Genomic DNA, 14,120 nt, shown 5'->3' on the forward strand with positions numbered 1-14,120 from the left:
ACTCAGAGAAGTTAAGAATCTCGCCCAGGGTCACATAGCTAGTAAATGTGAATCAGGATTAGGACCTGACTCCAGGGCCTCTTCACCACCACACCACCCTGCCACCAAAGGTTGTGCTGCCTTTTTTTTTAGTGTGTCTTACCCACCATCCTAAATGAAAAAACTGTTGAGCAAGAAGAGCCAACATTCTCCAAAACTTCCCAAACACTGAAATTTTTAACAGCCATTCTGAGTTTGTATTTGCCTTAAGCAAGACCCATAACCACTATATAACAAAAACTGAGATGAAGAAATTTAAAGGGAACAGGGAACCTTTCAAGACATTTGAAAACTGTTTTATATTTGGTTATTCCCTGAATTATATCAAATAAACTATGGCTTCTAGAAAATAAATTTAATTCTGCTGTCACCTACAAAGCACTGTTTTAAAATACAAGTCCACAATCTCTTACCCAAACCCATGGGTCAGATTTGTTTCAGAACGCATAACTCTTCAAAATTTATAAAAGGACTATAGTACATATATAATATGCTATATTATAATTATATATGTCCCCAGCAGATCTGAAACAGCACCCTATAATCACATTAAGTGGGATAAATAAAGTTGACAAATAGTCTCATGTCTATTCAGGTCAGGTTTTGTACCATTTTAGAAATGCAGATAAAGAACTGCTGTCTGAACACTTGCATACCATCAAAGGTGTTAGAAAAAAAAATATTTCTGAACATTTTCAAAAAAAGCGCCAAATATCTACATTTTGGACACAGAGATCTTTGTTCTTTTTATACAGTACATTTCCTTCATATGGCACATGTGTTTTAAGTTGTTTTACTCTTAACATGGTGCTAACCTTCTTCCTGACTTCTTACTTTCACTCTCAGTCCCAGGTAAGTTATTTCCCTCAGCTAACTGACCTGAAAAAGGTAAAAGCTACACTCCCAGAGCCAGCCCCATGTCTCAGCACCTGCTCACCTGATGGCATTCAACATCAATTCGGTGCTTTCTATGGGTCTAACCAGGTATCAAAATAGCCCTGTATAAACTTTTCTCTTCCTTAGATGGGTTCCCTAAATTACTGCTTCATTCCTACTCTCCAATTGTTTCACATTTAAAGTTTTGCTAACCAGCAGCTCACAGTGGCGCCATTCTTTATTCAGATAAATGGCATGTGTTTGTTTCCTAAACTCCTGTTCACTCTTCAGTGCTTCTTTCCATCTCCGAACCTGATAACCAGTCCAGTCACCAATTAACAGTGGCACTGAGATGATGTCAACCAGATATACACTACCAGGTAGATATCCATTTACATCTCATCTCTATTTAACCACAACTATTATAATGAATTATAACACAATCCACATATATTTGCAATAAAAAGGTTTTTCATTAACTTCTTCCTGTTTACACATCTCACTTATGAGCAAACAGCGAAAAACGAGAGAAAAGGCAGCAGTCCCTGGAGAATCAAGGCCAGCTGTAATTCACAAATGAAATACAGCTACAGCTATTGTTCACAGTATCAAATTGTGTGTACACTGGCTGAAGTACTCAGTACTCATCTACTTCAGCTGTTACTACGATAAAGCTGCAATGTTCATCAAAAGTATATAATACATAAATTAGTATCTGTTTTATGATGACAGATAAAATGCTGTTTTGAATTAAGTGGACGAATAAAATTCAAAAAGCTTTTTGGTTATACAGCAATTATACATTATTTCAAACTGCTTTTGTCATAACATAAATTTTATATGGGCAGCACAGCACCTACCTGAAAAATGTTAACTAAATATAAATGTATTTAAACCCATGTGACAATTAGGAAATTATAAATTTCTATCCTAAAGCTACCTCTGCAGAAATACTGAAAAACACTGAAAAGTTCAACACTGTATCACCCTTTCTATTTCTCCATGATAAGACATAAGGGTTAATAATTTTCCTACACAAGGGAACTCAACACAGGCAAAACTGAAATTGAAATTTTAAAAAGCGGCCAGGTGCAGTGGCTCACACCTGTAATCCCAGCACTTGGGAGGCCAAGGCAGGCAAATCACTTGAGGTCAGGAGTTCAAGACCAGCTGGGCCAACATGTTGAAACCTTGTCTCTACTAAAAATACAAAAATTGGCTGGGTGTGGTGGCAGGTGCCTATAATCCCAGCTACTGGGGAGGCTGAGACAGGAGAATTGCTTGAACCCGGGAGGCAGAGGTTGCAGTGAGCCAAGATCGTGCCATTGCACTCCAGCCTGGGCAACAGAGTGAGACTCTGTCTCAAAAAAAAAAAATCAGAAGTTGGAAAAAAAAAAAAAAATTAAGCCAGACTGACACATTTCCAGGGCTGGAGTATCTCTCTCCCTGGAGAGTCACGCACTGTGGGCCCAAGAGAATCTAAGCACTTTTTCTGATAACATTCACAAGAAACAGAGAGAAAAGTTTACAGTGGCCTGTCAGAGGTCAAATGCTTCCTGGATAACTTCCTTCTTAGACTAGTTCCTCCTATACACTTTAACAAGGAAGATAGCACAGGTCCTTTTGAAGTAAAGCACTGTCAGAACTTTCATTTAAATTATCAGAACTCCAGGACGAGTGGAGTTGGGTAAACAGGCTATTCAACTGGTAGGAATAAAGCAAAGCTATCCCAGAAAGTTAGAGAGAATAATTTAAGTCTTTAATTTTTAATCACATTATAGCTGAAACTACAATATTTCCCCAAAATAGTAAGCACAAAAGGCAGACTAATCAGGAAAATCTCTATCTGAACTAGTTTTAGATAGCAGAGATTACATTAGATGAATTTCATTAGGTATAATAATGGCATGTGATTAGTAAGAAAACGCCCATATATTTAGACATGGATACCAAACTATATGAGGATAAAAATAACATGATGTTTGGGATTTGCCTTAAAATACAGCAGCAAAGGGGGGGAAAAAAAAGAGGGAGCGAGAAAGCAAAAGGAGCAAAACTTTCATAATTTTTAATCAAGATGGCTTATGTGAGGGTTCACTATACTAAATTTGCCACTAAATATTTGTTTCAAAATATCCTTGACATTTTTCATGATAAATTCTTGTGCAGGCTACAAAACTATACACAAACCACAATCCCAATATACGCATATGTGTGTGTGTGAAAGAAAAGACTGTAAAATATTACTAGTGAGTATCTCTGTATGGTGGAATCACAGAGATTTGTATTTTTTCCATTGTAATTTTTAATATTTCCCAATTTCTCTAAAATAATTTTTTTTTTTTTTCTGAGATGGAGTCTCGCTCTGTCGCCCAGGCTGGAGTACAGTGGCGTGATCTTGGCTCACTGCAAGCTCCACCTCCCAGGTTCAAACCATCCTCCTGCCTCGGCCTCCCGAGTAGCTGGGACTACAAGCACCTGCCACCATACCCAGCTAATTTTCTGTATTTTTAGTACAGACGGGGTTTCACCATGTTAGCCAGGATGGCCTCTATCTCCTGACCTCATGATCCTCTTGCCTCGGCCTCCCAAAGGGCTGGGATTACAGGCGTGAGCCACCATGCCGGGCCATATTACTTTTAAAATAAAACAAATCTATAAAAACATCAGTACCCTAGATTTCAGAAAATGTAGAGGAGATAATGTTAAAAATGCATTTCTTCTAAATAATCCACTTACTTTACTATAGTGCTATATGGTAGAGAAGCACCATTATGATTAATAGGAGAATGTATCATAGGCAAAAAAGGCTAAGACTGAATACTAATTAGATATTATAATATAAAATTGGTAGATTTGTGTTCAAATAAGCATGCATTTGTTTTAATAAAGAATGGGAATTTTTATCAAGCAAACAGGTTTTCCCAGTGTATCTTTACTAAAATAGCATTCTCAAAGCTTATAATTACTTCTCTTTCAAGATCTCAGCTTTGTAAAATAAAGATTTTCTAGTTGCTCCTTTACATTCCATTTTCTACAACTGGCCAGAAAACTTCAAGAAATAAAGCAAGATCTCTTTTCAACAAGGAGTACAGTGGTCAGTTATATTCAACCTTCAGAAATAAATAATTTTCCACTCTAGTTGTAAAAATGTCCATTATCATCTGAATAACCACCAGATACTTTGCAATTACTGGACAATGCTTTCATTCCCCCATTCTGAGGAGGTGGGGGTGTGGGGAAGTAAAAACTGTCCCTGATACAATTACCAGGATCTTCCTACTACCTGAAATAGAATGTCATGATCTTCATAATGGCTTCTCTTCCCTTTGATAACTTACTGCAGAAACTTCATTTTGTCATGAATTTGCAGACATATGGTAGTTTCTGGCTAAGTGAAAAGGATATAATGTCAACATAAAGTCTCCTTCTCCACCCTTACTGTTTAAGCTACAGATAAATATCTTTCCCTTGACACTAAGCCAAAAGGAAGTTTGCACCGTGTTATGCTATACTTGGTTCTAATAGTTCCGGATTTTAGTTTACATGAAAAGTCATAAATGTAGACTAGCTCCACACAGTCCAACAAAAAGGCCATGAAGAAGACTCAAATTATAGGATATCTTAATTGTGGCTTATGTTCCCCATTACACAAGGTCAAAGTTTTGACTTTCCATAAGAGTTACTACTAAGACTTCATCCCCTTAAAATCCCCAGGAAAAGCCGGGCGCGGTGGCTCACGCTCGTAATCCCAGCACTTTGGGAGGCCGAGGCGGGCAGATCACGAGGTCAGGAGATCGAGACCACGGTGAAACCCCCTCTCTACTAATAATACAAAAAATTAGCCGGGCGTGGTGGCGGGAGCCTGTAGTCCCAGCTACTCGGAGAGGCTGAGGCAGGAGAATGGCGCGAACCCGGGAGGCGGAGCTTGCAGTGAGCGGAGATCGCGCCACTGAACTCCAGCCTGGGCGACAGAGCGAGACTCCATCACAAAAAAAAAAAAAAAAAAAAAAATCCCCAGGAAAAATATAGGCAACTGGAATACTACAGGGTAAAGAAAGGCCTGTGTGGCTTTTGGTTTGGAATAGTAGCCTTTTTGAAACCCAGGGAAGAAGGGAACGATTAATGAATCCAAAGTAACAGAAGTCATGGTATCACTGAAACTCTTCATTCACAAGGACACATCTAGGCATCATTCTCTCACATCTTAGTGGCAGAGCCCTATCCTAAGTAAAAAGCTGGGTTAGCTACTACCAAGCATTTTACATCTGAAAAGCACCTCCTTGAAGAAGATCCAATTATTTTCAAACTGTTTTTAAACTTCTAAACTCTTTTAAATAAAACCTCATGTAAAGATCAAACACACAGAACAGAAAAAGGTAGAACTACTCATAGTAGAGGATAAATGGGTTGGAGACCTACCAGTTTAGTATCTGCTCCCTCCCTCCCTATAAGAGGCAGCTTCCCCAACAGTGAAAACCCTTGGGTTCTTTGGAACACCCTTTGAAAATCAGTAAATTTGTCAGCCTGGAGAAAGACAGAGAGAGGTATACAGCAGGTTGATAATGCCAGTAATCTCTTTTTACAGGGGGTGAGGGGATGCCAGAGTGGAAAACAAAATAAAAATAGCCATGCTGTAAATATAGACTATAAGATTGTATGTATAGCATTACTACACATCTATGAAATCAAATATATATACAATCTGCCCGGGCACGGTGGCTCATACCTGTAATCCCAGCACTTGGACAAGCCCAGGTGGGCGGATGACTTGAGGTCAGGAGTTCGAGACCAGTCTGGCCAACATGGTGAAACCCCATCTCTACTAAAAATACCAAAAACTTAGCCAGGCATGGTGGTGCGCACCTGTAATCCCAGCTACTCGAGAAGCTGAGGCAGAAGTATTGCTTAAGCCTAAGAGGCAGAGGTTGCAGTGAGTGAGGATCACACCACTGCACTTCAGCCTGGGCAAAAAAGCGAGGCTGTCCCAAAAAGAAACCACAAAGAAACAAAAAAATACGTATACAATCAAGTACTGGGTGGTAATGTGAGCAAATAAAAATATAGCTTTGATGAGATTATGGGCAATCTGTTATTTCAATATTATTTTTGCAATAAAATAATGTCTTTTAAAAAGTTAAGGAAAGTATTTGCCCAAGTTCTCATTCACAATTGAGAAAATGAGGCCCAGATTTGACAAGGATCATGTACAAACACTGAGGGAATCAGCTACAATATTTAGTCAACATTTTACTTACAGAGGAGTAATAGATTATAAAAAACACAGCTTTCAACTCCACCAAAAGCTACAGTTGAGCTATTCTGCCATTCTCAAAAGCACAAATTAGTATTAGGTTAAGGGGACAGATTTTTTTACATGCTTTAGAATGAAAAGCATTGGGGCAATTCAACAAACACTTATTGATCAACTTAAACTATAAAACTCTTGTTCTAAATGCTATATAACATACAGAGACAACTAGTACATGGGCTGCTCTTCAAGAATTTACAATTTATTGAGGAAGACAAACAACTCTTATGATAAGCTAGAATGAAATAAAAGCATGAACAACTAATTCTAACTTGGGACACAAAAGAAAAGGTCATAGATAAAATATTATGTGTGGTGAACCTTAATGAATGAGTGTAAGTTCCCCAAGTGGCAGAACTACTGCACTGTACAACTCCAAGAAACGACCTTACAAGGTGACCTAGCTAGGTAGAGAAAGGGCAAAGGGCACATCAAGCTAAGTATAAACATGAGCAAAAGCAGGGAAGGCATGGTATCATGTTCAGGGAAAGGTGAATTATTTGGTTCAGCTAAAATGTTGATTGGAAATATGGGTTAGGGTCAGGTTAGGGCAGGTTTAAAGATTAAGCCAGCTGGGCTGGGCGCAGTGGCTCACACCTGTAACCCAAACACTTCGGGAGGCCAAGGCGGGCGAATCACTTGAGGTCAGGAGTTTAAGACCACGCTGGCCAACATGGTGAAACCCTATCTATACTAAAAATACAAAAATTAGCCAGGCGTGGTAGTGCATGCCTATAATCCCAGCTACTCGGGAGGCTGAGGCAGGAGAATCACTTGAGCTCAGAAGGTGGAGGTTGCAGTAAGCAGAGATCGCCCCACTGCACTCCAGCCTGGGCAACAGAGTGAGACTCTGTCTTAAAAAAAAAAAAAAAAATTAAGCCAGCTTAAACACAAATATTTAACTTGTGCTTCAGGAAAAGAAATCTAGCAGAAGTATGGAAATTGAGGAGGGAAAGAGACTGGAGGCAAATTAAGACTTGAGTGAGAGAAGCCTTAAATGGAGCATCAAAAATAAAAAGACAATTTTGTCACTTTCTGCTAGGTCACCTGGTTTAATGTAGTATGAATCAAAATATTGGTGACATGATCCAGCTACCTGAACAATTTTAGTATATCTCAAATAAACTTCAGTAAGAAATATGTACATGCCCAGTACCTTCACTTTCCCAGGATTGGAGCTGATCTTGATCCCTTGTAGCACTGCCTAATACCTCTCGAGGCACAGGTTCCATTCGTGCATCCACATTCTTTTGGTGAGAAGACTGGTTAAAACCTTCAATGGCCTTTTGGAAAAAGAAGTTCAGCTCCTCAAAGTTCATGGCCTGGAGCTCTGCATAAAGTTCTACCTGTTGGGCTTCTTCAAGCTCATTCCAGTAACGTAGTAGGTGCTCTTGCCCAGCTTTGGACAACGTGAGTTTGAGGTCATTAATGTTCATAATGCTCTAATAGCCAAGCTTTGTAGAAATAGGGGTGTAATGTATGTACCTGTAAACCTAAAAGAGAAAAGTAATTAATGGCATGTCAAAATCCAACCTCCAAAATTGAGGGCTTTTCTCCCCTCTAAAAATATGAATATTTTTAAAATTTGATGTTAAAAAAATTAACTTCTGCTTTCCCATCACTCAGTATTTGTAAGAGATTAAACCTGTAAGACAATATGTACCAGGCACTTCTAAGTACTTTACCTTCATGGTCTTGATTAATTTTCAACAACTCTGTGGCATAGGCACCATTATTACCACTCCTTTACAGTTGAGAAGACAGGCAGAGAGGCTAAGCAACCTAATCAGTGAGTGGAGCTGGGACAGGAACCCAGGCAGCCTGATGACACGGTTCACACTCTTTACCACGTTTAGTTGTCTCTGTATTAGTCCTCTGACCACTAAGCTACCACTGAAAGAACACCTGACCGCTTAATACTTAAATGTTTTCCTTGTATCTCTAATGATAGAAATAGTCAGTATACTGAAATATTCAGGAAGACAGAACAACCTATAATAAGGAAAAATACATTTCATTTCATTAGCAACTTCTGCAAAGAAGCAATAACACATCTATTTTCTCTACTCACTAAAAACTTGGATCCTTCTTAAAGAGACAAGCAATACATATAACAATCAGTGAATAAGACAAATGTTTTCTAAAGAGCTATATTCTGTGATAATATAGTAAAATGTTAAACTTCATCGTGCTAAAAAATAAGAAAATGAGGAAATATTTAATCTACTTGCCCAATATAGACAAATACAACGGGAGATAGGTGCTGTCTAGAAAGTTCACAAACAGGCACGACCTAGCCATGTGTTAAGGGTTGGGCAGACTACATAGATAAGATTAGAGGCCAGGCATGGGTAGCTCACACCTGTAATCCCAGCACAGGCCTGGGCTCAGGAGTTCAAGACCAGCCTGGGCAACATGGCAAAACCCCACCCCTACAAAAAACACAAAAATTAGCCAGATGTGGTAACATATGCCTGCAGTCCCAGCTACTCGGGAGGCTGAGGTGGGAGGAACACCTGAATTCGGAAGGTCGAGGCTACAATAAGGCGTAATCATGTCACTCCAGCCTCAGCGACAGGAAATTCTATCTCAAAAAAATAAAAGATTAAGAAACAAGCAGAGCCTGGTGGCCATGATGAGCAAGCATGTGTGGGATGGAAAGCAGTAAGAAGGTTAACGTATGACAAATGATATAAAATGGCCTGGGGTAGGGCTAGGTCATGAAAAGCCTGAAAACTAACCAAAAGAATTTAGACTTCAGAGAATAAGGAATAGAAAGCGAACAGTAGATTCTCAAACAGGGCAGTGTTACCATGCTTTAAAGAGATGAGAGAAAGGAGCAATGGCATACAATAGATTGTTAGGAGGGACAACTAGAAGCGGGAAAAGAAGTTAAAAGACAATTGCAGGTATGAAATACCAAAGGTCGGAACCAGATTAGTGGCAGAGAAAATAAGAGTGAATGGAATAAATTTGAGGGTCACTGTAAAGAATCATCACTGCATTATAATTGCTTCGATGTGAGGGACAGAGGGAAAAAACAGGTACTAAAGATACTTACCTTCTCTTCCTATAAGAACAGTGAAAAGTAAAACACATGGTAGTTCAGAGCACAATTCTAGACTAAGCTGAGCCACTTAATCTCCCCATGCCTCAGTTACCTTATCTGTAAAATGAGATTAATAATAGTATCTACCTAAACATCAAACACCATTTACAAGCTCAGGTCTAGAGAACCTACATTTGTGTGTTCCCTGAGGTGGTAATAACAACTCTTAGCTTTCATGTTCATTATGGTATTAAAAGGCATTCCTGGCCTGGCGCGGTGGCTCACGCTTGTAATCCCAGCACTTTGGGAGGCCGAGGCGGGCGGATCACGAGGTCAGGAGATCGAGACCACGGTGAAATCCCGCCTCTACTAAAAATACAAAAAAATTAGCTGGGCGTGGTGGCGGGCGCCTGTAGTCCCAGCTACTCGGAGAGGCTGAGGCAGGAGAATGGCGAGAACCTGGGAGGCAGAGCTTGCAGTGAGCCGAGATTGTGCCACTGCACTCCAGCCTGGGCCACAGAGCGAGACTCCGTCTCAAAAAAAAAAAAAAAAAAGGCATTTCCATTGATTTATATAGGTTTCAAGAGTCATGATGCTATTATTTTTTAATTTTAAAAAATCATATTAAAAAAGACACTTGAGAGGAACAGATTTATATTAAATTATTTTCCAAGGAATGTAGTTTTTCCCAAGACCTCATTTATGCTACTACTTTGCCTCTGATTTAAGGGAGTACATTGTAGTAGGAAAATCAGCAAGGAACCAGATAACCAAAGAATAGGAAGTCCCTGTTCTTGGTCTTTCTCCATCATTTGATCCTATGCAATCATTTTACCTCCCTGTGCATAGATTTCCTCATGAATATAAGACAACCAACCTTTCTCACATGCCTTCAAGAGAGTCAAGAGTACTCTGTCTGATAAAAGGCATACACAAACAAATTATTATAACATTTGAAGATATAAACCAAACTTTTCCTAAAAGATCATTAGATACTCCTCCACCTTCAGACACTTGGGAAAATGAATCCATGCAAATAAGATACCTCATAGGGCCGGGCGCAGTGGCTCACGCCTGTAATCCCAGCACTTTGGGAGGCCGAGGCGGGCGGATCATGAGGTCAAGAGATGGAGACCATCCTGGCCAACATGGTGAAACCCCATCTCTACTAAAAATACAAAAATTAGCTGGGCATGGTGGCACACGCCTGTTGTCCCAGCTACTCAGGAGGCTGAGGGAGGAAAATCGCTTGAACCAGGGAGGCGGAGGTTGTAGTGAGCCGACATCACGCCACTGAACTCCAGCCTGGCGACAGAGTGAGACTCTCTATCCCAAAAAAAAAAAAAAAAAAGGTTCCTCATAGGTTAAACTTTGATATCTAGGCCTAAACCACTGGTAACATGTGTTCATTTACATGTTGTATAATGTTTATAATGTAACGACCATACTTGAGTTTTGGACAAGCATAATTCATCTATTATATTTATTTGAGGCAGATATAAGCACCTTCATGCCACAAAAATAGTACCATGTTTCCCATTAACGATGTTTAGAGGCATGTGTGTGTAATGGTAAGCAGCAATGAACAGAAGAGTTAAAAGATACGGATTTTTATTTTGACAACCGAAATCTGAAAAAGTTGAAAATCTGCTCTAGAAATTATGACAAAACTTGGTACATGCCCACAGCCTAATCCATCTGCATCAAAATATATGACAAATTTGGTAATAATCTACCATTATCAAATATATGTTTATTAGAATTTAAATACCAGTATTAAAGAAATCCAGTATTTCTCCCTCCTTTTCTGGCCTCCCCCACCCGGCCCTTATCTCTGCTGGTATAAGTATGCCCTCGAAACGAATAAGTAAACCTCTTAAAGCTTTTGAAAAACAGTATCAGAGTTGAGACATAACCACCAACTGAATCCTATAAATGCTTGGCAGCACAGCCTATGAAGTCTTTCTTTGCTCCAGCTAAGTGAGCCAACTGACTAACCGTGAAGGAATAGACAACTGCCTTGAGTTTCCGGCGAACTCTTGGGTCCACACCCAGTGAATTTCACCTAAAAGCCCTTAAACTTTTGCAATACCAAATGACACACATATATGATCATAATCCTATTACCTGATTTCAGATTTCATAAACCATGTAGAAGTAAGTGTAGCACAGCGACAGGCCAAAGTTCAAGCAGCCATATGTTCAGCATACGTGTGCTCAGGCCTCCAATACCATCCTTCTGCTTGGCCAAGAGAGGGGAAACCCAGAAATTTCAATTCTCTCTCACTACCAGTATCATGGCAAACCAAACCAAAAAAAGAAAGAAAAAAGTGGCAAGCAAACAGGTTTTGTCCCACCGTCCTGTCCTCCAAATGTATCCCGTCTTTCTCAGAGCTCTCAATTCTTTTCCTCATATATTCAAGACACACCAACTCGCTTCCACCTGACAATTCCAACGATCTCCTGTCCCACTACAGGCCCCCACACTTGGTATAACTGTCCACAAGGCCCTAGCCTGAGAGCCTCGAGGTCTCTACTGCCCACCCGGGAGAGGCCCCACTCCCAACCCCACACACCTACACAACCCCCTAGGACTCAGACACTGGCCCAGACCTCCTCCCACAACGCCCCCAGTCCATCTGGGGCGCGCTCATTCCATCCCTGGCCTCGCCATCCACCCGGCTGCCCAGCCCACACACCCTCTCGCGGGGTGGCGGAGGATGGGGTGCGACTGCGGGGCGCACGGGCTGGGGTGTGTTTGTGTGCGGGCGAGCAGGAGGCTCCTCGGCGTGTGCTCGGCTGCCCGCGCTGTGCACGTTCGTGCGACGCGTGTCCACGTCTGAGCGCGTGGCCGTGTGTGCGGTGGGGCCAGGCCCTCCGCCCGCTCGGGTCCCGAACCCCGCCGTCCCCTCGCTGGGCTGGAAGCCCCTCACCTTCCTCGGCACGACAGCAAGTACGCCCGTCTCCAGCTCCTTCCGCGCGGCCACTCATCGGCGTCCCGCGCCCGCTCCGAATATATACCCTCATCCGGGGGGCCGCGGCGGCGGGGCGGGCCGGGAGCGGGGGCTACGGGGAGTGCCAGCCCCGGCCACCCCGCCCCTCTCGCCACGACTAGTGGCTGCCGGCGCCTGAAGGAGTGGAAGCCGACCGCCCAGACACGTCAGCGCCGGGAGCGCAGACGACGACGCGGACGCGGCTGCGGCCAGGGGCGCCGGGGCGGGGCTGGGGATGGGGGCGGGGCGTAAAAACCCGCCAGGGCGGGGAGGGGCGGGGCCTAGTGCGTCACTCATTCTCTGGCCCAATGGGGATAGTCCTGGAGCGCAGTCGGCTGGCGGCCCCCTCCCTCCCGCGCAGTAGCTGAGGCTGAAGGATTAGTCAGTTGGGTCTGCTAGGAGGGGCCAGGCCCGGGCCGCGAGAGAGCGCTTCGTGGGTCCCAGGACCCCTGAGGTTCCTAGGTTGTACTGGGAGGTGCGAGCCCAAGGGTCTTAGTCGGCCCAGCGGCACGGGTCACAGGCGGGCCACAGAGATGGGCAGGGAGCTGTGTCCCCAGGGTGGCAGATTTCGGAGCCACCCACGCGGGTGGTTGGGAAAGAGCGGCGGATTTTACTGCAGAGAAACTTTCAGGGCGGGCCTGGCGCGCTCTCTGACCTTGGGCTACTTATTTTGTGTGCAGTTCACAAGATGCCTGGCCGGACTCCAAACTCGCTCTCTGTTTGGTTGTGTTTTGGCTCCCAAGAAGGCGAAGCCAGGCCTTTTTTCTTTTGCACAAACAGACAGGAAAGGAGAGAGGAAATGCAAGCAAAGGTATTAGGTAACCTAAGGTAGTATAAGCCCAGGGTCATCTTTGTGAGTCTGCAGACTTAACGTCGCTAGGCCTCAGTACTCTGCAGAAAGATAGTGGAGGACCTAGATGACCTCCCAGGCCATTCCAGGAACAGTGTTTACAGTCCTGTTACATAACCTAGTGTGGGTGTGCACACACAGGTTATTATATGTTCAGCACTGTGCCCTTGGAAGCTATGTTTACATTTAAAGTTGTGTTGCATTTTGCAGCTTTTGCAAGAAGTGGAATATGTTGAAATACGAAAACACCTAGATTTAACATACCACCTGTCATAAAAACATTCAGACGCCGTTCTTCTACTTTCTTGAGTGCAAAGGCCTTTTCATTCCCTTTACCAATTGCATAATCACCCACTGCCTCAAGTAACAACTGCAAAACTTAAACTTGGTAAGTAATGCTGGTAGATTTACATTCAGGAGATTGAATACTCTCCATCTCTCATGATCCTAGAACTTCATTCATTTCTTTGAAAGAAGAATAGTGTAGTGATTGGTTTATAGTGTCGTGATTCGTTTCTTAATCATGGGATCTGAAGACAATTTCAGCTTCTTTATTGCTTGTGATCTTTGGCAAGCTACGTGTGCAATCAGTTTTCTCAGCTATAAAAAACAGACAATAAAGATGAAAATGCCATTTGGTGGTTGTATTAAACCAATCGACATAAATGAAGTATGTAAAACAGTAAACACTAAATAACTTTTAGTTATTATTTATTATTGAGTACTTATTAATTCAAACTAGGAGACCCAGATTCAAAATCAGCCTATGCTTACTAACTGTGTGACTTTGGGTAAGTCATTTAACCACTCCAAACTCCAATGTCCTTTTGTGAAATGAAGCTAATACCTATTTCACATGAGTATAGTAAAAAATGAGAAAGAACCTAAGATAATGTCTGGAATATTATAGGCATTCTGTAAGTCTTAGATGAATGACTGAGTAAAGAGCAAAATTATTAGTTAGAAATCCTTTAAAGAAAAAAGGTGGAACTGAGGTCCAGC

The 14,120-nt window shown here is 42.0% G+C and overlaps 1 protein-coding gene across 7 annotated transcripts in view; it reads right to left on the reverse strand.

The window, feature by feature from the left end:
* UAP1 (UDP-N-acetylglucosamine pyrophosphorylase 1) overlaps window positions 1-12,475 on the reverse strand; it is a 38,672-nt gene extending 26,197 nt beyond the window's left edge. The window contains exons 1-3 of one of the 7 annotated variants that reach the window (XM_032161136.2): window positions 12,209-12,472; window positions 11,403-11,514; window positions 7,383-7,719 (exon numbers count right to left, since the gene is read on the reverse strand). In XM_032161136.2, coding sequence (XP_032017027.1) covers window positions 7,383-7,662 — 280 coding nt within the window. In that variant the 5' untranslated portion in view covers window positions 7,663-7,719; window positions 11,403-11,514; window positions 12,209-12,472. Of the gene's footprint in view, window positions 1-7,382; window positions 7,720-7,911; window positions 8,049-11,402; window positions 11,518-11,974; window positions 12,147-12,208 lie in introns of those variants that run through there. The other 6 variants (XM_058442328.1, XM_058442327.1, XM_032161132.2 and 3 more) reach the window with 6 other exon arrangements.
* Between the last annotated feature and the right edge of the window lie 1,645 nt (window positions 12,476-14,120).

This window comes from Hylobates moloch, unplaced genomic scaffold (genome assembly GCF_009828535.3).
Source record: "Hylobates moloch isolate HMO894 unplaced genomic scaffold, HMol_V3 SCAFFOLD_8, whole genome shotgun sequence".
NCBI classification, from domain to species: Eukaryota; Metazoa; Chordata; class Mammalia; order Primates; family Hylobatidae; genus Hylobates; species Hylobates moloch.